Source organism: Chroicocephalus ridibundus, chromosome 14 (assembly GCF_963924245.1).
Source record: "Chroicocephalus ridibundus chromosome 14, bChrRid1.1, whole genome shotgun sequence".
In the NCBI taxonomy this organism is placed as follows: Eukaryota; Metazoa; Chordata; class Aves; order Charadriiformes; family Laridae; genus Chroicocephalus; species Chroicocephalus ridibundus.
Genome location: NC_086297.1, coordinates 10,489,904 through 10,513,706, shown reverse-complemented (window position 1 = coordinate 10,513,706; position 23,803 = coordinate 10,489,904). Strand labels below are relative to the sequence as shown.

Genomic DNA, 23,803 nt, shown 5'->3' with positions numbered 1-23,803 from the left:
TTTCATCTTCAGTCTAACTCAAAATACCAAGTTAGATTTTATTTAACATTTTTCTCCGATTTAAACTGTTCACATTCATACCCTTCCAGAGTTTTCTCTGACACACAAAGCAGCAATGAAGTTCAAAGCCGTGTAGTTAGCTTCTGCATTTTGTACCTGTTATGCCATTTCAGTTCACCATTATAACCACCTCTCAAATACTCAGTGTGGTCACAGTGTTGTACTCTGCTGGCTCTACATTGTTTCAATTTTTCAGGCTTAAAATCACATCACATTCATACCTAAAATCAATTCATGAGAAAAACACAAATAAAAAAAAACTTTAGAAGAAAAACTTCCAGAAGAAACTTCTTTTAGTTTAGAAGGGCAAAGACAAATGTATTTTTGAAATTATGAACGTGCCTTTTTATTTAAAAGTAGGGGGCTGGGAGATACAACAAGGAGAAAACATGAAGTGTTATTAACTTTAGAAGTTACCATTTCTTTTATAGATCTACATTAAAAACAGGGGATAAATAGTGTCCACTCTCTACGCAATTATTAAAACAATATCCACCTGTTTAGGTCTGCAAATACTCAAGAAAATACAGTCACCTTTACCTGTAGCCTAGAGGTATTAATAAGCACCTGCTACGCTCCACCCTGCCTTACCTAAGAGCAGCCCTGCAGGTTGCAACACAGCGCTTTGCTCAAGCCTTCTGAAAATAAAGAAACAACTTCTGGCTTCAAAGCATTACGAGCAACAGATTTTTTTTTTTTTTTCTTTCTTCTCATACTGGAGACGGGCTGCACAGATATTTTTGCTTTTTAAACACAGATTTTAAACAATCAGATGCTTAGCACCTTTCAGGTGATAGACACTAAACAACTAGTTAGGAAAAACTAATGGAAGACATTGTATACTGAAAGGTCACGTGTATGTAAATAAAAAAGGTCTCATACTATTCCTTTTAAAAAGTGCCTTTAAAAACACGCTTAACACAAACCTGGACTATAACACACGCCATCGGGAATCCTATGCTACTTTAACTTCAGATTGTCTTTTTTTTTTTTTCAAATGTATCGCAACGTTTATCATATAAAACATACAAATACAGCAATCAAACAAACAAACAAACAACAACAAAAACCTGTTCCTTAGCCTTAGGCCTTGTCTCCGCAAGAAAGTTGCAAAATTTCATGTCAACCATATTTCATTTAAAGCAGATTTTCACTGGATCTCAAGTTAATTAAGAATTGTCAAAATTCAGTTTAAAACTAAAACATGCTACTCCTGAAACAGTATAAGCTAGTTTTACCTCTTAAGTAAGTCTTACATTTTGATACGGACCATGTATGCAGAGAAGCCTTCTCAAGTCATAAGGTAATATATTGCAAAACCTATTTTAGACTTATATAAGAAAAAAACGCTACCAAAAAATGGATGTCTGCTATTACTGAAGGAAGTGTTGCACACAACGTCACTTGCAGGAGCAGCTAAGAACCTTATGATTAATGAATTATGAAGCTTAAACACAGTTTTAAGCATCAATATAGAGAATAATAATTTTATTCTTCAAATTTTTCTTCAATTAAATGAACTCATTGCAGAAGCGTCCTTTGGTAGGTTCATCTTCTTTGTGAGCCTCAGGCATAAAAAAAAAAAAAGTGTAAACAGCCGTATCTACAGTATGTCACCTTCCCCTGTGTTAAATAGCATGTCACGATCATTCATATGCTAAAAAACAACTCCGGCTTTTCAGTGTAAAGAATGTCAGATTTGAGACCCCACACTCTGACATGGCACTCTAACCTCTTTTAGAAAAAGAGGCAGGTCCTAATCGTAACTTCATTAGGGCTATTATACTAATATTTTCTATGTCAACACAGACGCAAACATAGATCATTTCAGGTTAGGCCCATTATCAGAAATAAACATTTGTTTAAAGTTCTGCCAAACATTTGTGATTTGTTCTCTTTTTCGATAGAAGCTGTCTACTTCAGAATTTACTCTTAAGGGACTATTTCATCCAGATGATAAATTCTCCAGCAAGGATCAGGAAATGCATGTGCTGCTTTGTCTGGCAAAAAATTCTCAAATGTTTCTGTGAAATGCTCTACCATTGCATCCTGTAGGGCAAGTGCCTAGGAACTGTCAACAGGTGGCCTCTCTTCTCTCCTTCCTGCGCCCAAGTTTGACCTAGTTAAGAGTTTACCAGGGAAGCAGGGAAGAGTATCACGACTGATGAGTGCTCAGAAGGTATGTGAGAATTTAACAGCTGAAGTCTCTCCAGCTGCCATAACTTTCTCACAATTCTTAACACTGACCCACGTATATAAGGCTATATGTATGCATATCCACAAACCAAAGAAGCATTTTCTAACCCGTGACTATGAAGGGCTGTGTCTGTCTGGTTGCAATCTCAGTTCAGTCTCTCACTACGTAATGAATTAAGAGAGTCTTTAATTATATGATCACGTGATATTTTTTTCTACGGACCTATCTCAGTCAGCACACAGGAAAGACCTGCTCTAGCGATGAATCACAGCTGGGCAGCCAAGGAGATTGTTGTCTGCCTCGCTGCTGAGGGAGGAAAATATGTAATGCAAAGACTGGCTTTCAGGCAGAGAGAAGGGGTTGTTGGTTACGACGGATGTTGCCCTAAAGAACTGCATTCTAACTACATCTCTGCCAAAGACTTACTGTTTGATACTAGTCATATAACTTAAATACAGTATTTAAAAGAAATGGACGCTGGCTCTCATTTCCCAGGTATCTGCTTCAATAAACTAATGGCAGGTTTGCAGAAGTGCTACAACACTGAAATTAGTGTGAGGTTTTGAGCCTGGCAAGGGGCCGAGGAGGAAGCAGACAGATCTGGATTTTGGCCAGTCTATCTCAACAACACCATGTAATGCAGCCAGAAAAAATCCCAATCTTCAAGCACCCCTACCTGGCGACGCTGAGAGGCCTGCAGCTCACCTAAGACACAACTGATCTACCTTCTCTGCAACACAGAGCGCTGAGTATTTCGGGGACTCATCTGCCCACTCACACCTAAGGCCGTACTGGAGACCTTCACGCAGGTTTACAGCTGACAGAGCTCTTCCTTTAACTTAACCAGTAGCAAACTGCAGTGTAAGGACATGAAGAAACAGGCTTATGAAGGAATCCTACTAAGCAAACGAATTACTTACTCTGAAGGAGTATAAAAATTTTGTAAACTTACAACACTGCATGTCAGAAAAGAAAAATCACCAAAGAAACCTCAACCTTTAGGCTAAGGTTGTGCAATACTGAGATAAACCCTGCAGTGAAAAAGCCAGAGGCAATTCATTGTCATTTATTCCCTGCTTAGTATTTATACCATTTCCTAGTTGTGCTGGGGGAGGGACCCTTCCTGCTCCAGCTTCAGCTGTGGCATTTATTCTTGCTCATACCTGCTGGCTAGTGAAAAAACAAAAAAAATCCGCACTATTTATAATGCCTCCTTGCTAATTTGAAAACTATTATGATGACATACAGGTTACAACTTTTTAAAATACTATTTTCAGGACCACGCATCATTTTTAAAGTTCACCTGGGTGTTAGAGAAAAGAAATTCTTCTGTAACCAGCCTTTCAGGTTTGGGTGTTCTCTATTTTCTAAGAGTCCACCTAAGACAGGTAGATCTTTTTTTCATTTCTTCCTGTATCTATGATGAAAAGCACCTGGATTCTTGCCCAAAGCCTCACAATTAACTACCACTACAGAGTAACTAACACATTTCAGAAGCCTGACTTCCTGATGTGTCCTCCACCAAACACACTGGCAGCTGCAAATCAATATCAGGCAACTTATTCTGAAATATGAAAACACAGAAGGTAATTCTTAAAAACAGAGTATGGAAACCAGTTTGGGAAGTTACATAAAAGCCTACTAAAATCTTAGTCTAAGTTAAACCTCTTTCCAGAGCACACCTGAATGCAGTATTATTTTTACTAGTTTGTGGGTTTTTTTTTCTTTTGATAAACAGCACAGTGAAACTGGCCAAGCAAAAATGCTCCTTTTTTCATTTGTGTGCAGTTTTTCAGACTTTGGGGTTTTTTTTAAGTATATCAAGCCATATAGAAATATGAGGAAGCACCATTCTCCGTACTTTTAGGTAATATACATGGGAATCTGATGTCTTATCCATACTAGCAAATATGCAAGCATTCTCTGTATCAGGAACAGAGCATTCTCTGTACTACCACAGAGCACATATCCACTCTAACCAAATTAATAAGATATTTGCAATAGAAGCTGAAGGAATTTTGAAATCGCAGACAGATAAGTCATACATACACAGATATTCCTTCAAAGCCAGGGCATCTGCTATTAAGATTAGCTACACCTATTTGAACCCTTGTGACAGCATGAGAGGCTTCATTTCATACAAACTTTTCACCAAGAATATACTTGACAACAGGACATTTTTAAAACAGAGAAAAAATGTCACCTGAAAGAACCAGTGTTTCCTATTTAAACAATGCGCTTACCATTCAGCAGAAATAATACACAAAATATTTGCCTAAGCCAGGATCTTTTTGGATACTGGTAGCATCGTGTCTGACCTCTTTGAAAAGGTAAAAAGCACACCGATTTTGTCACTGAATTCCAAGACATCATAACCTGCCAAGTCCCCTCTCAAATCTATTCCAGCCCCCTCACTAACAGTACTAAAGACTGCAGGCTTCAATGCTCCCTACTTCCTTTGTACACTTTTCTGGTTCTCTTTTTATTCTGGAGGTAATTTATAAACAGACAAAATAAAGCCTGGTTCTTCATGAGTTGTTTTTTTCCATTCTCTCTGTTGCCACCCTTTCTATTTATTCTGAGATTAAAAAAAATCAAATTCAAGATTTGGATCACTTGCATTGACCCATCAGTATCAGACTTCTGAATTAGCCATTATCTGTGTATCTCATCAGCATTATTGCCTTCTGTTTAAATATTGCTTTCATTGTTGCCACAGTTAAACAAGGAGAGAGGGATTGCTGAATTGTTTCAGCCTATTCACTGTGAATGGGTAAGGATATCTAAAAAGGCAGGCAGATCAAAAATAACGTCTTTCTGGCTGGACTCCTCCCAAAATAAGCAGCATTTCATTGCAAGTTTAACTACTCCAATCTTCTTTCCCTGGCCTCCTTTCCTTACTCTTCAGAGACGCAACTATTTCCAACCTTAAACATGCCTGGTTTTATAGCAAAAATAGGATCACATAATGCACAACGAACAATAAAAAAAAAGAGCAAGTTATCTTTGACGGTGAAACATTAATAGTTCTACCACTGATTTCATTTAAGAGACTTTCTCTGGCTTTAAGCAGAGAAAGTTTAGGCCCCCATCCATTTAGCAGATAGAGCTGCTACTGCTGGGTGCTCAGCAAGCCACCGAGGGAGTTTAACACCAGAACACTTTTAATCTCACCACTGACACATTAAGAACGCCTAGGAAGTTTCATATTCCTATATATGACACACTTTATAAGCGAGAAAGTTTATACTATGCTGTCATCAAGAGAAATTTTAATAACGTCCTTTCACAAGCAAACCAGAAATTCAAGTAAACTAGGATTCTCTTGTTTGTTTAGTATTTATCCCCACCCAATTAAATAAAAAAAACCTGTAAATAATAGTCTGAACCCTACAAAACCACAAATACAGCACAAAACAAAAGATGTGAAATCATACTGAAACCACACTGAAATAAAAGTTTTTGGTCCTAACATATGCTGTACAGTAAGAAACGTTTCATTTGGGAGTGCTGCAGTTCCAAATGTAGAAATTCACACAAATACATCATCAGATCACAAGATTTTAAATGACTTCTGGCCATTTTGCTTAAAAAAAAAAAAAAAGTTTTCCCTGCATGCAAATTTAGCTGCATGATCCATTCTAAAAACAAGCGAAATTTTACAGCTAAACGGTAATATGTACCTTTGAATTCAAAAACATAACAGACAAACTGCAGCTCGAGAACTGCAGTATTTGTAATTTTTTACTAGAATAAAATAAAACATCTGATTTCACTTGCTGGTTTATATTCCCCACTGTTAAAATTCATTTAAATAGTAGACAACATATAGTAATAATATCAGTCTTTATAAAATTTGAGATGTTTCAAAGAATAACTGAAAGCTAGACAATTTTGAGCCCGGGAGTATTCCGTATATGCCTCACCGCTCTCTTGGCGAGAGTGTGGCATCACAGCAGCACAACGCCAATTATGCTTCAAAGAAAAATGTGCGGGACTGACTTCATATATACTAGAAGTGCACGTGGCACAATTCGGGTCCTACTCATTGGTTCTGCAAGAAAAACTTCATCTAGGTGAGAGAACTGTCTCAGAATCTCCGGCATAAGTCTTGAAATCAAAGCAGAAAAGGAAAAAACATTCTGCATGAAAAACACTTTAAAAATAATAATTTTTAAAAGGGAATTATAACCAGAGCATCAAGTAGAAACTGAAGAAAGGTAATTTTTACATCTCTGTTAGAATGACTGGCAATGAAAAGTATGATTATTAAACAAAAACCTCCTCTTATAAACAGTTCATAGTTTTGCCTACGGTCTCAATTTCTGATGTTACCTACTTCCCCCAAGATGTTTCACTGCCCAAGGGTGAAGATGGGAACCAGAAGGAAGATCAAGCTAGTTCCAGGCCAAACACGAACACTACAGGCCACAATAAATATCTAAAAATGTGATCTGCAGTTGCTATTAACTGCTGAACTTTTATTCTTTTCCCATACAAATAATTTGCTCCAGTAATCATGAACAAGTGGCTCACAAACATCAGCAAGGTAATCTGCCCAGACATATCTCCAAGTCAGAGACTGGAATCGTTATGAAAAACAAAGGCACATTTCAAAGGTGTTATTCAAAAAGCATTAAGACTAATAACTATTCATATGGGATAGAAGAAAATAATTATGAGAATATTGTACAAGAACCATGTAATGTTTTGGGGCACAGTATGAGTTACAGCAATTATATTAAAATACATTTGCCCCCTTCTGGGAATGGGATGGAATAACCTGGTCCAAACATGCTAATACAGAGAGCAACATCTGTTGATAACTTCAGTTCGAGTGATCAAAGAAAGAAAAAAGGACTTGAACATTTAGCTCAAAGCCACCCGTCTAGATTCATAACTAACATAAGATGACAAAGATAGAAGTGAATATTGCCAGTCACACAATTTTATGAGGTTTCCTTTGTATGGCAAGCTGAGCTTTGTGAGCTCCATGTCTATCAGTATGCAACTACCTGAGATTATTCACATTTACCCACGATCATTCTTTGTTCTTAGAATAACTAACTAGTTCACGAGTTTGTAAGGCATCTCTAGAAAAACATGGAAACACTGTTGATGACACCCCCAGTGGATGTTCTCTGAAAGCCGGTACCAGAGTTCTGACTGATAAGAGGTAAAGCCAAAATAGCAGAACAACTCAGTCACTAGGGCCGTTCTTTGCGTTAGAGCAGAAAGTTAAGAATTATCTGATCGCTGTAGGGGTTGATAACTGACCGGAGCAACACTTGGCACTCTTTCCTATGTCTAGGGAACAGAATTTTGAAGTGCAAGAGGAAAATAAAAATTAGGTAAACAGTGTATCAAGAATAGGTTAAGTTTATCACATTTGTATGTATGGTTTCTGGTAGGGACATTTTGTTTTCTGTTTAATGCTACAGCTGAGCCAAAAAATTCACATAAAAGCACGAAGAAGGAAGTTTGTAACATTTATAGAATGGCAGTTTCATGCTACAGAAATTAAACCTATGAAATTCAACTCCAGCTAAACAACACTTATTTGATCCTGAATTTTGAACAGAACTTAGAACAAAAGAAGAATACACTAAAGAAGATAAAAAACTAAAGCTTCAGCCCTCCAGAGATACGAAAATAAAAACATTTTAAAAAAAGCAACTTGGGACAAAAATACCAATAAATCCAAATTTTACTACGTCAATCCTGGTGCTCTTAATTAATCTGACTTGTGCTCAGGTAAACTGCAAAGGGTGCTACCAACAGGAGTCAGTTTATCTAATACTCAGGATGCAAGTATAATGAGTTAACGACAGTAAGTGATGAAACAACATCACTGCAATCAAGATTTATCACTTCTAGAAGCGTACACAAACAGGAGCTCTCACCTTCCTTTTCTGGCGTCCACCAATGTATCTTCTCCCTCAGATTTGGATTTTTAATATCATCCACACACCAAGAAAAGGAGCATTTATATTAGCTGGTCTGTGGTTTTTTTATTTTTCCAGTTCTACTTTGTTCACAGCTGATTTCAGCTGACCTGACTATTAGAAGTAACTTCCAGGAAGCAGCTAGATTTAAAACATTATTTTCCTTGGGTCAAGGCAGCAACTGGACATCATGTCTCCCCTCCACATACCAGATCAGGGAAAGGGGATAGGGAGAATGGGGGGAAAAACATAAATCAAAGTTCAAATATTGACTGGCTCTCATCTCGTTTCAGTCACCTATATTAAAGGAGTCCTTCAATAGCTTCCTGTAGATGCCAGAAATTGCAACTTTCTTTCGAAACAAAAAATCTGATCTGACTTTATTCAAGGAAACCTACCTGCACCCCATCACATGCAAAAGAAGAAACCTGGTGGTACCTTCCTGCAACTACAAACAACATAAAATGATCCACATTTGCAGAAGAAAAATGAGGACAGTTATGTAGATTGATATGGCACACAAACTTATTGACATGGAAGAAAGGCTGTTCGCTACCGAGGGAGGACTACTGAATAACATCTGTTGAGAAAGCAAAGGACTTTTCTCCTTAGTCTTCTCAGAGATGTTTCTGACCGCAGACGTTACAAAATCTTTCTCTGCAGGTAGAATTTTCTTCAGCACATTTTACAACTAAATGAAAGAATGACGGACTACAAACACTATTCCATCTAAAACCAAAGGATTTACAAACAACTAGACAGTAATATGACATCTTTTTGCACTGCTAAAGCTGCATTATAGGCACATAATAATGAAAAAATAATGAAAAAAAAATGAAAACAAGAGCCACCTTTCTACCTTAAAATTAGGGATTGCATATATTCAGAAAAAATTTCCAGAAAACTCCACTGGCATAGGAAGGGGAAGGATGGTGATCTGCGTACCTAGATAGGAAAGTAGATGTCCGTAAGTCATTGCATCAAGATAAAGGCCACACCTTTAAAATTATTTTTAAGACACTGCTTTAGAGACTGATTTTGAAACAACTTTTACTCACTGCCTAAACAGGTTTTGTAGTGACAATTTCCTTAATAATTTCCATTCAAAAGACCATACTTTTGCCAAGTATAAAATTCATCATACGTCTACATTTAAAAGTTTCAATAATCTGCAACTGTCTTATCTATAGGGCAATGAGCAAAACAAGAGGATTATCACGTCCATTCCAGCTGAATTTAACAGTTACGAACAGAAATTTTAATGTCTCAATAACATTCGAATTAGTAGCCGAAACCGCCTTTGTTTTTACATTCAGTAACAGGAATATTTTTTAGAGAGAGCTAGAACGATTAAAAGATTTTCCTTTTAATAACCAGTATGCAAGAGGTTATTACTTCACTAAGCAACTCAGCAATGTCACTAGATAACTGACAAATACAAGAATAAATTTGTCATTTATAAACTCTAACTAAAATGCAACTGAAAGCCAGTACTAGTACTAATCAGTGGACGATTAGTTGACTTCCTCCTGCCACCATTGAGTTTCACAGCTCCTAAGCAAAGGTATAGATGTGATAATCAATTTCTTACTGAGGTGACTCCATTTCCAGGATCTGTACATTTGACTGTTGATTATAGGCAAGCTTTGGCAGGTTCCTGTGGCAAGCAAGCTTGGAGTTAGTTCAGTCCCGCCTTCAGAAAGGAGACTCATGAAGGACAAAAAGATTTAAATAAAAATGGAGAGGGGGAGGAAAAAAAGCACGAATATTAAAGCTACAAAGGCATTAAATAAAAAAAAAAATAGCAGTCTCTAATAAAAGAGTAAAATTATTATTATTAAGCTTTGCTACCCCCTATGTACAGTCAATTCTGCTGCTCACAAGTCACTTCTACGAAAGTTAAATATATTAAAAGCTCAGTATATTGCCTAAGCCATTTTTGACCCCACACTGCAGACTGCTACCCAGAGGAAGAGACACTACAGTTTAGAGTAAAACTTGGTTGTTGGAGGGCACAAAAGTGAGGAGAGCTCACTTCGATAGCTTAGATGCTGAGGTAATGCTGAATGAAAGCAGTGGACGCAAACAAATGAATCGTAGCTTGGGGCTGGAGTAATATCAGGTGCATCTCTACACCCCGAGGGCTCAACTCCTACACTTCTTAAGTCCCTCCCCCTGAAACAACCTCCTGCAGTTTCACTTAGCGATCCAGCAGAGAACAGGTACTTCTCTCTCAGCAGTGACAGCTCCAGCTCACCAACAGCCATCACCTCCAAGGTTTCAGACAACTGTGTAGCTGGTAAGTACATTGCTTTAGAGCATTTTTTTTTATTTTTTTTTTTTCAAATAAAGCATGTTCATATTAACATCTAAAAAGTAAATCCAAGGTGTTTGTTTCTCAGCTGTCTCAAAAGCCTGGGTTCCTCCTAGCAGGTGCATTTACTGCACCAGTTTAAGCTTTCAGCAGAAAGTTTCAACAGGAGAGGGAATTATTTCAGTTTGAGAGAAAAACTAACTCTTGCAAGTTTTTACAATAATTTCTCTTGTTGGTGAAGAGTGTTTTAAGCACCTTTTTCATAGAGGAAGTTAATGTACGATATTGAAGTATGACAAAAAGCTGTATTGCTTAAAATTGCTATGTTTAGTCTGCCAACTAACTATTCTTCATACAGTAGTGTCGGGTTAATCTGAAAAGCTTGTACGAAAATAAGGTACTCCAGTTTTAAGTTGTTATTTTTCACAGCTTCTGGGAATTTAGCACAGCAAATTGGATTGTTTTGAGTTATTCTCTCTCTAGTCAATTAAAGTGTATTAAGACATTGAATTATTAACTTAATATTTACAAAGATTTTCATTTCTTATCCACGCTGCCTAACCAGCTTATTTAATCTGTTCCTGTACTTCCTCTGACACGCACACACAGACGCACACGCTCACACACAGGCACAGTCCTCTTCGCTCCGCACCTTCCCCGCACGCTTCCTTCCCAGTCCTCGCCAACCCACTCCTCTCACCCATGTTTCCTCCTAATTAACAAACAGTTGCATTAAAATTTATCTTTCAGTTTAAAGGAACTGGAAGTTTAGAAGGGAGTGGTAGTTAATCACTGGAAAATCTCAGCTAGAATAAAACTCACAAATCTTGTTCTTGCAACACTCTAGGTAGGTGACAATGGCATGTCCTTGAATTATGCAATAATGCCACATCACAATATTTTAATTATAGCATGTCCTTCAAAATGTTCCACCCCAGTGAGTACTCCTGGCCAGCGAGATCAACATCACCAAAGGATACTGCAATAATAATGGAGTGTGCATGACAAACTGTTACGTAGCTTGCTAAAGCAGTGTCCTAAAAAGAAACATAATTACCATTCCTGCTTGTAATAAAAGACATTTTGAAATTTCCTCTTTGATCAACTGGGCATCTTAAACAATTCAGACTACTTAAAAACCTAAAAAACAACATGTACATATATATATGTACATATATATGTGTGGGTATGTGTGTGTATGAATACATATGTGTATATATGTGCGCATATACTTATACCCACGTACGTTTTTGTTTATATATTTATACACACACATATGCACACAACATTAAATGATATTCTTGTTTTCTGAACTTGCTAATATGTCAAAGGCACGGAGGCAGCGACAACATACTTTAAAAAACAGAAGAAAACTGGCAGCTCCCAGTCTCAGGCTGGAAAGGGCTACAGATCAGAACGCCGTGAGGAGGTACACAATTGACAAGAAGCAAACAAGCGGGACAACCTCAAGTTTAGCCAATATTATCCAAATAACCTGTTTTCAACAAAAATATAAATAAATAGTATGACTACATTTCAAAGCCAGAAAGAGAATACATAATAATGTAGAACTATCTGCATTTCTGAAATCGGGTATACAGGAAATAAATTCTCAATCTAAAAAAAAGTTACATGAAGATTATCATCCTGCTACTGAAGAATTTTTTCCCATTTTTAAATGATATCACAAGTTATGGCATTCAAATTTAAGGAAAAAGCAATTACTTATTTTGATTTTTCTTTCTAATACTAAATATTAATTTTGGTAGCACAAAACACACATTGTACAACTGTAATAACTAACATTATTTATATAGAGACAGTTTTAATTGGTCGCACCTATTTTAAACCATTAATGTCTTTTCCAGCTGTATGTGTGGGATCAAATAGTTTTAATTTTTTTTAATTATGAAATATGTACCTCTGCCAGATACTCTGGTGTTTTACTTCGAGCTTGGAGGAGAAATAATCCTTCTTGTCTGGGTTTAGGAATATTTTATTACTGGAATTTTTAAACCATGAGAAAAAAAGGGATTAAATAGTAAAAGAGAGAAACCGAACGTTCATCTGGCTGCCACTAGCCTAAGTTTACGAAAGGGTAAACACCCTTTAAAATAAGCTACTCGTTCTACACCTCTCAAGTCAGAGCAGCAGGTTCTGGGAGCGCTACTGTCTGCAGGCTGAGCATGCCATCAAAACAAATTTAAAATTAAAAAAAAAAAAAAAAAAAAGCTGTTGTAATTCTCTCCTGCTGTACACATGGCAAAGAAGCTCCAGTGCTCTAAATTTCTAACATTAAAACTGCAACAATGCATTTTATCTTATTAAGAAATGATAGTTAACACTCTGTTAAACAGGAATAACTTGAATCAAAGTTAAATACCAAGTACAAAGTCGGGGTGGGGGGGAACAGGACACACAGGAATTTTCATTATTAAGCAGAGGAAAGCTAGCAGAACAAGAAAATCTAATTAACATCTCTTTATTATAAGTGCTGCACCTGAATGCAAATTGGGACTGCTATCATAAATGGTTCAACTAAGAATGCAATGGAGTTTTGACAACAATTTCTTTTTCTTCAAGAATAATTAGTACAAATATTTCCAAGAAGATATAAAGAACAACAGGTACAAACTGACTTGACCGAGTCCATTACAAACTGTCCACATTAGTTATACATCATTAGTCAAAAATAAACGCAACCAGCTCACTTAAGGCAGAAAAAAAAAAAAAAAAAAAAAAAAAAAAAAGACCAGTTCCCTATCTGGACGTCCCCTCCTACGCCTCAGTTTTTATTTTTTTATTTTTTTTAAATGTAAAACCATTATTCTTAATCTTTCAAAGGAATTCTGGCTATCATTATTTAACATATTTTTAAATACTATATGATTTTTCTTTCATTTATTGAACTACCATTTTAACTAGACTTCAATGACAAGACTTTAACATGCTGCTGTATAATTCAAGTTTTTCTTTCATTGTTACAGTTCCAGTATCAAACTCAAACAACCAAAAAAAGCTTTGCTAAAATCTGAAAAATAAAAAGCTACTTCTCTACACATTCCTGATTCTTTAGGCTATTGCACATTTAAGCATTTGTTAATTTTAAGAAAAAGCTAGACTGTTTTTTCTACTTACAGAGCAGCTTTGCATTTTTCAGGGTGCCTTCAAAATTACTATTTTAACAAAATGAATACTTCTATGACAGCAGAAACAACATTTAATACAATTTGCTAGAATTACTATACCTGATGAAACAAGCAGCAATTCTGTAGCTTTGCCTTCAGTTTTCATAACGTGTTGCATGTCATTTTCTATTAAAAAATCTCTGATTTAAGAAATGCAAAACATCTCTAACTAAAATCTCACAGCATGTAATTACCAGCAATTCTTTTCATAAACTTAGTATTTTAATACTACTAACTCAAACCTCTATGTAAAAAGCTTTTATTTTTAAAAAAAAAAAAAAGTATCAAGCTATCTAGTCACTCTTACAATTAGTATTCCTGTAGTTTCGGGTAACACAATAGATACAGTACGTGGTTTTGCAACAGTCATCATTTTGATAATGATGCTTATAGTTCATGATGAAATCATCAGTTTTTAGATCTCTGCCATAACACATCCTATAAAATCATGAGAACTTGACTCTGAGAGTTTCTCACGCCTTCAGAATCAGTGAACATAATGGAACAAGCTGATACAAGCCCTCCTGACTTATCTACTGAGCAAATCATTAGGCTGTACAAAGTATCCACAACCTTCGTTTTTCTGAAGAAAGGCAGATAGCTCATTCCCCTACAAATCAATTACTGTCAGACACTTTTTTTACTTGAATTAATACACTTGTGCGTCCGTGTTAACTATACGCAATATGTAAGGTGCTACACAGCCAAAGAAGGTGAAACGTGTTTATCAGGCAGAAGATTCTATTAGTCAGATATTGCAGTACTCATTTCTCTTAATTGAATTAGGAAGAGGAAGAAAATTGGTGTGGTTTTATCCTTCGAGAGATTGGCCACTTTTGAGGTATCCATTGAGATTAGGGCTGTTAGGAAAGGCAGTGGCAGTTGAGAGAGGGGGTTGGTCAGTCCCTGAAAGAGCCAAGTCAGCTCCCCAAGTGCAACCAATCCCCTCTGCCCGCACTGCGTTCCAGCAGGAAATTCCCTCCTCCCTCTCCCCAACCGGCCTGACCAGCTCGTCCCACATCCACCGGCTGCCAGGACCTGCCTCTCCTCGTCCTGCCCACCTCCACTTCTCTCGACAGCTCCACCTAGATTTCTGCTTTCATCTTCTGAATGAACGTTCCTTCAGTTTTCAAAGAAAGCTCCTCCAAGCCAGTAGCAGCAGACGCTGACTAGCACCGCTGAAAATTAGGCCACTTCTGTGACTGCATTTAGGGGCAGAAGGATGTCAAAGTTTAATGCGTGTCTATCTCAAGTCTGGCATCTGGCATTTTTGTTTTGTTTAAAAAAAAAAACAAACCCACAACACATCGTATGTAATATGACGGGAAATACAGTGAAAAGAATGTATCACTTTGTACTGAGTTCCAGTGTTCCACTACAGCTAATTTTAACCTTTGTGTTCCAGTTCCTGCACTCCCAGCTGCAGAAGTGTTGTTTTCCGGCACCCCCTCTTCCCTGAGACACCGCCGGACTTGGCTTCCTCGCCTCACCTGGGAAGGAGGATTCGAGAAACCTGAAAAACTGGAAACATCAAGAGGCTAAAACTGAGGAAAGCTAACCACAAGAAAGTTTTTATAAAGAATCATTACATTTAATTGTTTACAGCCGAAAAAAAAATGAGTCTCCTCAAAGAACGTAAACCAAAGAAGCCTCATTACATCCCCAGACCACCAGGAAAGCCATTTAAGTACAAGTGCTTTCAGTGCCCCTTTACTTGCAATGAGAAATCCCATCTTTTTAACCACATGAAGTACGGCCTCTGCAAAAACTCAATTACTTTAGTATCAGAGCAGGATCGCATTATCAAGTGTCCAAAGACCAGTTCCTTGGAGCCCAAACAGATCAATCAGCTTGAATCTACAGTCAAACCATCTTCTTCTAAATCTGTCACAAATGGACTGTCAAATCTCGATTCGAAGCCTCAATATCCTTTTGCAAAAGAAGATGCCAAGGAAAACGTTGAATTACAAAACCAGGCAACAAACACAGCAATTCAAGGACAAAAACCTGCGATTCAGAAGGAATTAACCCCTGCCAGCACTACATCAGAAAGCGCTATCAGCATGCAGCCCCTTTTGGACAGCATCGTAAGGCCCTCCGCTTTTGTTCCTGTAGGAGAACACAGAGATAGTAAAGGCCCAGAAACTAGTGAAGTATCTGAAATCATATCACTCTCTAACAAAAGTTCACCTTTTCACACTAAGTCTGCGTTTCATGCACCGAGTCACCCGTGGAAAGCAGGTTCTCCTTTCCTCCCAGAGTTTCCGCATAAAGTTGCTCCCACAAAAGGCTTTGGTTCTATCTCACCTTACATGCAACCAATGATTCCTGAGTACTCACCCCATTTTTATGAGCACAGGCTGGCGATCTACACACCTTACCTGCTTCCAGGTAACTCAGAGTGTGAAAGCTCTGCTCTGTCAGTCTATGGCGCACAGGATCAAAGACACTTTCTTCCCCACCCTGGGCCACTTCCAAAACCCATCAATCCGTCAGCGTATGAACACTATCGATTGTTCCAGCAATATCATTCCACCCCTCCAATACCATACGGATTTTGTAGGCCAACTGATCCTCCATTTTACAGATTTTCACACGTAGCTGGTATTAACCGAGATCAAAATTCTCACCTAATGGAAGAAACTACCTTGCTGTATCCAGCTTCTCTAAGCCCATCCCAACAATACCCTCTAAGTTCACATAAAAAACAAGCAGATTATGAAAAAGAAATGACATTATTGCATGCCAAAAGTCATTCTAAAGATGACCAAAACGAAAGAGAGAATGCTAAAATGAGCCCTCTCGCAGGAAGCGCAGCAACAGGCTCCCCCGGCAGACCCAGCCCAACCAACTTCACTCAGACAAGCCACGCGTGCGAAGGCTTATTTGACCTCTCTAACAAGTCCTCTTCCACATCGCTTGGCAAGTATGACCAGCCGGAAGAAAACGTCACAGCTTTCAGACCTGTGAGAAAAAGCACTGATCAACCAACTCTACTTCAGGGCGTGCAGACACAGCAAGATAGAGGAGATTCACCTACCAGGTAAAATAATAAAATCACTTTGCAAATTCGTGTCAGATTTACACACAAAGATAGATGGATACTTTTCATGTGATGCCCCTAATATATATTTAAATTTACAGCATTGAGATAATTTGCGCTATATTAACTGTGCAAAACACAGTACAACCCACAGTTGCTATAGCGAGTAGATCAGTCATTCTCCTTGAACGTATCAGGTATTTTCAATGCCATTACTATGTGTGTGTCTGTATATTTCAGGAAATTACACGTATTACAGCGATGTGTACGGGGAAAGGGCCTTGGGGGAGTTTAAGGAGAAACAACAAAGTTGTCAGACTTCTAGCCAGATTTTTTCCTCTTTTTCCTGCCCACTTCCTCAGCCCCAATTTAAAAGTGCAACTGATAGTGAATTCTCTTTTCTCCTCATTTCTTTCAGCATTAACGTCACTGATGAAGATTCACATACACAGAACGAATGCCAAAACAATGAAGGCTCACTGTCCAACACGGAAGAAGACACAGGGATCGTTCCCCTTAACCTTTCAAAAAAGGCTGACACAAACACAGGACCTATTCACGAGCACACCTACAAAACCACATCCAAAACAGAAAGTCAGAACTTCCTAGACTTGCAAGACATGCCTCTGAACCTCTCAGTAAAAGATTCCTGTAACACGGCAAGCCTGAAACCATCATTCCATAGTGCTTCTCACGATAATGGTGCTGCTACTTCTCCAAACACCGAAAATGAAACCTCCGGAGCAGATGCGTGTAACACCAAGAACCCTATTAACAGTGCCTGCGAGAAATCTTCTTTCACAGCTCACCGTAATGAAGCTCAAGACTTAAGAATAATCGACAGCTGTGATGAACAGAAACAAACAGCAGCCGTAGCTCTCTGCCAGCTAGCTGCATACAGCCCGAGCAAAGTGAGAATGGACAACGAAGGGCAGAGTCCTCAGGACAGTAATAGTTCGTGTACAGATGCCACTCTTAATTCTTCTGATACTCAGGATACTCAGTGCAATCAAAAAGTAAAAGGACAAAAAAGGACAAATCAAAAAGAATCAGCAAAATCACAGCAAGGCACTAAAAGAGTAAGGCCAAATGACTGTAGCAGAGTCTTCACTTTAAGGAAGAGAACAAGAGTATCTTAATACTTCACTTTCCAATGAGTTTCTGGTCACAGTTACCAGCACCATCCAAAAATTTCTACAAACCGTCTCTTACTGGGTTTGGTCCATGACAAGATACATTCAATTTCTCCCATGTAAATAGTGTGCATAATTTTATATTAATATTTTTAAGTAACTGAACTTTCCCTTGTATAAGCTCAGATTTTGATGAGTGAATTTTTGCATTCATTACTAAAGCCAAAGTACATTAGATGAATCTTTAAGGATTTTTGCATTTGTATTAATGTAAAATAACTTTTACAACTTCTTTTCTTAAAAGATGTTTAAGCTCTAGAAACAATATTGTTCAATACCATACTGTCATAGTCTTTTTCAGGCTTAATTTCATTTAATAGGTTTTTTTTTTTTGTCTTTTTTCTTTGAAAAACTTTTTATTTCACTGTGCAGTAGTTTAAATAAGCTTATGATTAAACCTGGCTATTTAGAATTTACTGTAAAAACTGTTTTGTGTATGAATGCACTTCACCATTACAAAATGACAGACCGAATTTTGTTACTCGGAGGCAGACACCAGTTTAAACAACTTGATCCCAACCTTGTATAAGCAAGCTTTTCTTATGTTTACGAAAACCAAGATTCAAGTCAAACCAAAGAAAGCCTGCACCAATTTAACAAATGCAATTTATGTTCACCTTTAATTGAACCATTATGAAAACAATACTGAAAATTGGAAAATCTAAACAATTTAGGTGCCTAACCCTCTGCGGTTCGACAGACACTGGGCAATCTTCAAACTCCAAGCCTAAAAGGTTATTTATATAATTTATTTCACCTGAGACAAACTCTCCTGGTGAAGGTCTTGTTCCAGTATATATGTATCACTAATAATCAGTTTCAGTGTGTTTCTACATACATCCTAAAATTATTTTCTGCTTCTATAACTTTGTATATAAACTTGCAATTTTTCAAATAAATCTGAGACCTGTATTTAAAATATATGGAAAGTCATTAATGAACATAAATACCTTCACTACATTATCTGTAACACATATTTTGAAGAAAAACTAGCAAAGAAATCACTAGCTAAATTTTCAGTTTACAAGTAGAGTTTGGCATGGAATACCAATCAACTCTAAAAAAGGAGCTTCCTTCAGTGAAGGAAGTTCATTATGCAGATTAATTCATCCCTACTTTAGCTCCCTATAACAAAGCTCAGAATTCCCTCTGCCTTAAAGCTGCTGAACAGCTTATCCAAACTTTTACAAAAGTTTAATAAGGCTGTTGCACTGTATACACACCTCACATAAATTTGCACAGTATGCACTATCAGTCTAAGTAAAACAAACCCAGACTAAGTATTATTCGCTCAAAACTATGGGTATCCATTTCCCACTGATTCACTATTCAGATAAGAGACACCCCCATCTGCCTCAACATCACTAGGAGGTAGAAACCTATGTAAAAAAGCAGAGCTGCATTTAATGCAATGTACAGTTGCCAGAAATTTTTTTCTAGTATTTTAAGCTTTGGTGTTTTGAGCTAAGATCTTAGCCGGAGCATTCTAAGAAATTTACCATTAAACAGTAAATTACAGGGGTTAAGTTTCTGAGCTAAGAAACAAAAAAACAGTAACAACATTGATCTTTAATTTACTCTCTCATAGAGAAAAGCTTTTCCTAGGTTATCAAAAGACAAGAATAATCAGTCTCAGTTTGAACAAAGGGAATATGGCAACAGAAAAACTCCAGTTAACGCACATGACAACAGCAAGGCAGTAAGAAAGTATGATGTTTCCAGTTGTATATCAGTACGTGATGACACAAGGAGAAAGAGCTTCTTTCTAGACCAAGTTTAAACCTTCAAGCTTAGGGACGTATGCTACCAAATCCATAATTTCCAAACATGAAATTACAGAGCCTAGTGTCGCTGCTGCTGGTTTTTAAGTTACATTAAGGTATTTGCCTCACTAATCTCTGGAAGCAGAAAGTTTCATAGTTTCCCTTATCCATAATTTAAAAAAAAAAAAAAAAAATCTCATGTATCTCTTTTGTTGTTAATTTGAATTTCTTTAAGTCAACAAGGAAAACCTTTCGGTGGTTTTCCATACAATTCAAGGATTTATTCTTCCCCATCTCTTTACAAATATTGTTCATAGAAAGAAGTTCCAGGGATGAAGCCTACCTCATCTCCATTCCTCAAATTAAATAAAAACTGGGCTGAAGGGAACCATGAAGGTTAACTACCCAAAAGCTCTCCACACCTCGATTAACTTGATTTCTGTCCTTCCTTACAGAAATCTTTCTAACTCAATGTCCATAAACAAATTATTCTAGGGCTCCAGTTCCTTTAGAATAAGAAAATCAGACCTAATGCTTATCTAACTATTCTCTTGCTGCAAATTATACCCATTACCCGTCATCGTCTTCTGGTCACTGAAAACAGTTGCCAAAAGTAAAAGAGGAGAATAAACTTTCAGCTTTGTCTTCTCTCAACCAAGTAACCTTAGCTCTTTCAGTCTTTCCCTGTCTGTCTCATTTTCTGTTCTTCTCATGATTCCTGCTGTTTTAGGCTAGCTTTCTTTATATACTATTTTAAGTGCGATGTCCTAAGATGAGTACCTTAAGTGGCGTAATTTTACTATGAAGGTTTGACTCTGATGACGATATAACATGATTTGTCATTATCAGTTATAGTCTTCACTAGCTGCATCCCATTTTATGTCCAAGTCTTTCCAAATTCTATCCCTACAAATTCAGACTATTCTCTTTTACTCATCCTTCACAATATCATACATTTCTGCCTTCTGTATAACTCATTCTTGAGTATCAGGTAACCAAAGGAGTTGCAGTTTAGTCAATATAGTCTCTGATTAGGTTTCTTATCCATCCTCTTATTTAACGACTGTTGGAATGTTAGCACTGTGTTATTAAGAAACTTTCGATCCCTATAAAACCTTTTTTCCTTAGACCTTTATGCCTATCTCTTTCCCAGAAAGACCTCGCTGCCATGATTGTGTTCCCTTCTTCCCCTCCTCCCCGTCTTAGCTTTATATTCTTCCACCTCAGTACAAGAATACATCTTATCCAATCTGACAAATTTAAAATTTGCATATAAACCTATGCCTAGTAAAATCACCTTCGCATGCAGCAATATATTTTCACTGCACCTCTGCAGAAAAAGAAGGGTGTGAAGGATACAACTACCATCCCCATTGTACATATACAAAAAACCTCAACCTAAAAAGTGAACAGAAATGCTTTCTCAGCACAGGCCAAATCACTGGCAGAGCTTGGATTCACTCATGTCATTTGCAGTCCTATACAGTATCAAACTTGCATAAACTTCCAGTTTAGATAAAAAGAATTCTATTACATGATGCTATCCTGACTCCTTGATAGAGGCGTACAGTTTCAGTTTTGTTATAACTAAAATAGAGGCTTACCTTTGGATGATTTCCCATTCTTAAAGTTGGGGATTTTTTAACTGTTTCATTTTTATCATACAAGGGCAAAAGTAATTAGAAAAGGGAAACCAACTGAAGGCTAGCTGCACAAAAATTCTCCCACGCAGAACAGATAATATATTGGACATGAACTCTTTCCATGAAGACAGAATAATAAACTGTATTAAATACCATACTTCTAGAACAAGTCATAGAATAGAATCATAGAATCGCTGAGGTTGGAAGGGACCTTTAAGATCATCAAGTCCAACCTTTAACCTACCCTGACAAAAGCCACTTCTAAACCATGTCCCTAAGTGCCCCATCTACCCTTTTTTTAAACACCTCCAGGGATGGTGAATCCACCACCTCCCTGGGCAGCCTATTCCAATGTTTAATAACCCTTTCAGTGAAAAAATGTTTCCTAATATCCAATCTAAACCTCCCCTGACGTAACTTGAACCCGTTCCCTCTCGTCCTATCACTTGTCACCAGGGAGAAGAGGTCAGCCCCCATCTCTCTACAACCTCCTTTCAGGTAGTTGTAGAGGGTGATAAGGTCTCCCCTCAGCCTCCTCTTCTCCAGGCTAAACAACCCCAGCTCCCTCAGTCGTTCTTCATAAGGTTCGTAAGTCAACAGATCTTCAGAATAGAAAAGATTTGGCAACTCAACTTACTAGTGTGAAACACCAGTTTTGAAACATTTTTGAAAATTAGCGTTCAACTTCTCTGATCAACACAGGAGTACCAGATGAGAACAAAAGAACCATCTAGCCCGAGATATTGCTGTAAAAGTGCCCAGCAGTGGATGTGGACTACTGCATTATGCTTTTGTCATTTCAACTCTATAAACGATTGACCAAAATCACAAAACAGAGAACTACTACTTTCACATTAGTATCTCTGTACTTCAGTGGGTGTTGATACATACAGAACACAAAAAGAAACAATTCCTCTGCCCTGTTATTTTTCTTTCCATCCTGATATTTCAAAAACCCTTTAAAAACTTCAACAATTCATTGTATAAAATATGGAAAATTGGCCTCTGAAATTTAATGAGAAACAAACAGCACAAGCTACTAGCTTTAAAGTGCAAGTTAGTCATCAATTATTTAATATATTCTATTTAAATAATGACACTGACACAATATAGAGACATACAGAATTAATTTTATACAACTGTACAAAGAAACAGGGGAGGGAGGAAGAAAGAAGAAAACCCCAAGAAACTAATTTAATTTTGGAAAGAAAAATTTATTAGGTATAAAAAAGGCACACCCAAGACAGTGCTTTTGACAGAAGTATCTTAAATATCCCCATAGGCGTATTTTTCCTCTAGAATTCAATACTACAGACATTATCCAGCACATTCGCATCAGCAAATTCCAGTCTATTGCCACACACTCAATCTCTAATACTATAAACTGTTAATTCATGAAGTTACTAACATTCAGCAGCTACAACTCACCATCTGAAATTCGGGAAGGGAGTAACAATCCTCTTCTGCCTAATTCAGCCAGAGCCAGGCATCCACCATGCCATGCATTGTCTGTTTCCTGGAAACTAATTTTAGAACAAAGACAAGTTTTGTTAAGACTAGCCTTCCCTTTTCAGCTTTCATTTTTCATGGTGAATTCCTAACATTTTAAAAGACACATAATCCAAACCAGCATGTGTTTATTGTGTTATTAATCCTGTTAGACTTCTAAAATATAAGAATGACAAGTTGAACATGTCTCTTTACCATTTTGTGCAACATAAGTACTGCTAGAAACATGACCAAATATGCAAAAAAACTCATTTATCAATATAAATGTAAACTCAATACAGAAGAGTACAATACCTGAAACTCATCCAGAAAAAGAAAACAACTTTCTAGTATACTGGCAGAAGATGCAGATTTACAGAACATACCCAAATACAGTCCTTAACTAGCATAGGAGGTTCAAGCCATAGTTTCCAATAAACACATTATACGAGCTTATGCAGTGAACAAACAGTGGTGTTTATTCACCTTTAAAAAACATAAAACAAAACAGAGTAACTTTTAGTGAACACAGCAAAAAATATCAAAAATGGTATGCAAATTTTGGTGGATTGGTAGATAAAGGAGTGAAAAGGGGAAAGGTTGCATGCAGCATGACTAAACATGCAAAAAGTTCATTTTATATTAAACTAGGAACAGGAATCTAAGAACAAAATGTTGAACAGACAGACTAGGTCATATCAAAGCTTCATGTCTGCCATTATCCTGTCTCTGACACGGACCAATAGCAGATGTTTGGCCAAAGACGAAGCATAAAGAATCATTCCCTTATTAGCCTCCTCCTAGCTTTGGCAATCAGCAGGACGGAGACTTCCCGAGCCAGAGGTTGCAGCCAGAAAGTCATATTTAACAACCCACGATGGGACTCTCTGCCATTAATTTCTATAATCCCTTTTTGAACTCCCTTTACACATTTGGCTTCCATAACATCCCGTGGCAATGACTTCCACA

At 37.3% G+C, this 23,803-nt stretch overlaps 2 protein-coding genes across 3 annotated transcripts in view; one reads left to right on the top strand and one right to left on the bottom strand.

The window, feature by feature from the left end:
* The window catches only part of TBCD (tubulin folding cofactor D), a 128,221-nt gene that overhangs the window by 77,250 nt on the left and 27,168 nt on the right, over positions 1-23,803 (bottom strand). The window contains exon 14 of the mRNA XM_063351632.1: positions 22,775-22,869. Coding sequence (XP_063207702.1) covers positions 22,775-22,869 — 95 coding nt within the window. The remainder of the gene's footprint in view (positions 1-22,774; positions 22,870-23,803) is intronic.
* On the top strand, positions 10,393-18,751 carry ZNF750 (zinc finger protein 750). Of its 2 annotated transcripts, XM_063352138.1 has the most exons (3): positions 10,393-10,501; positions 15,110-16,747; positions 17,166-18,751. In XM_063352138.1, exons 2-3 carry the CDS (start codon positions 15,321-15,323, stop codon positions 17,884-17,886), a joined length of 2,148 nt encoding a protein of 715 aa, XP_063208208.1. In that variant the 5' UTR covers positions 10,393-10,501; positions 15,110-15,320; the 3' UTR covers positions 17,887-18,751. The 2 variants fall into 2 exon arrangements, with proteins under 2 accessions (XP_063208208.1, XP_063208210.1); XM_063352140.1 differs by lacking the exon at positions 10,393-10,501 and having other exon boundaries at positions 14,791-16,747.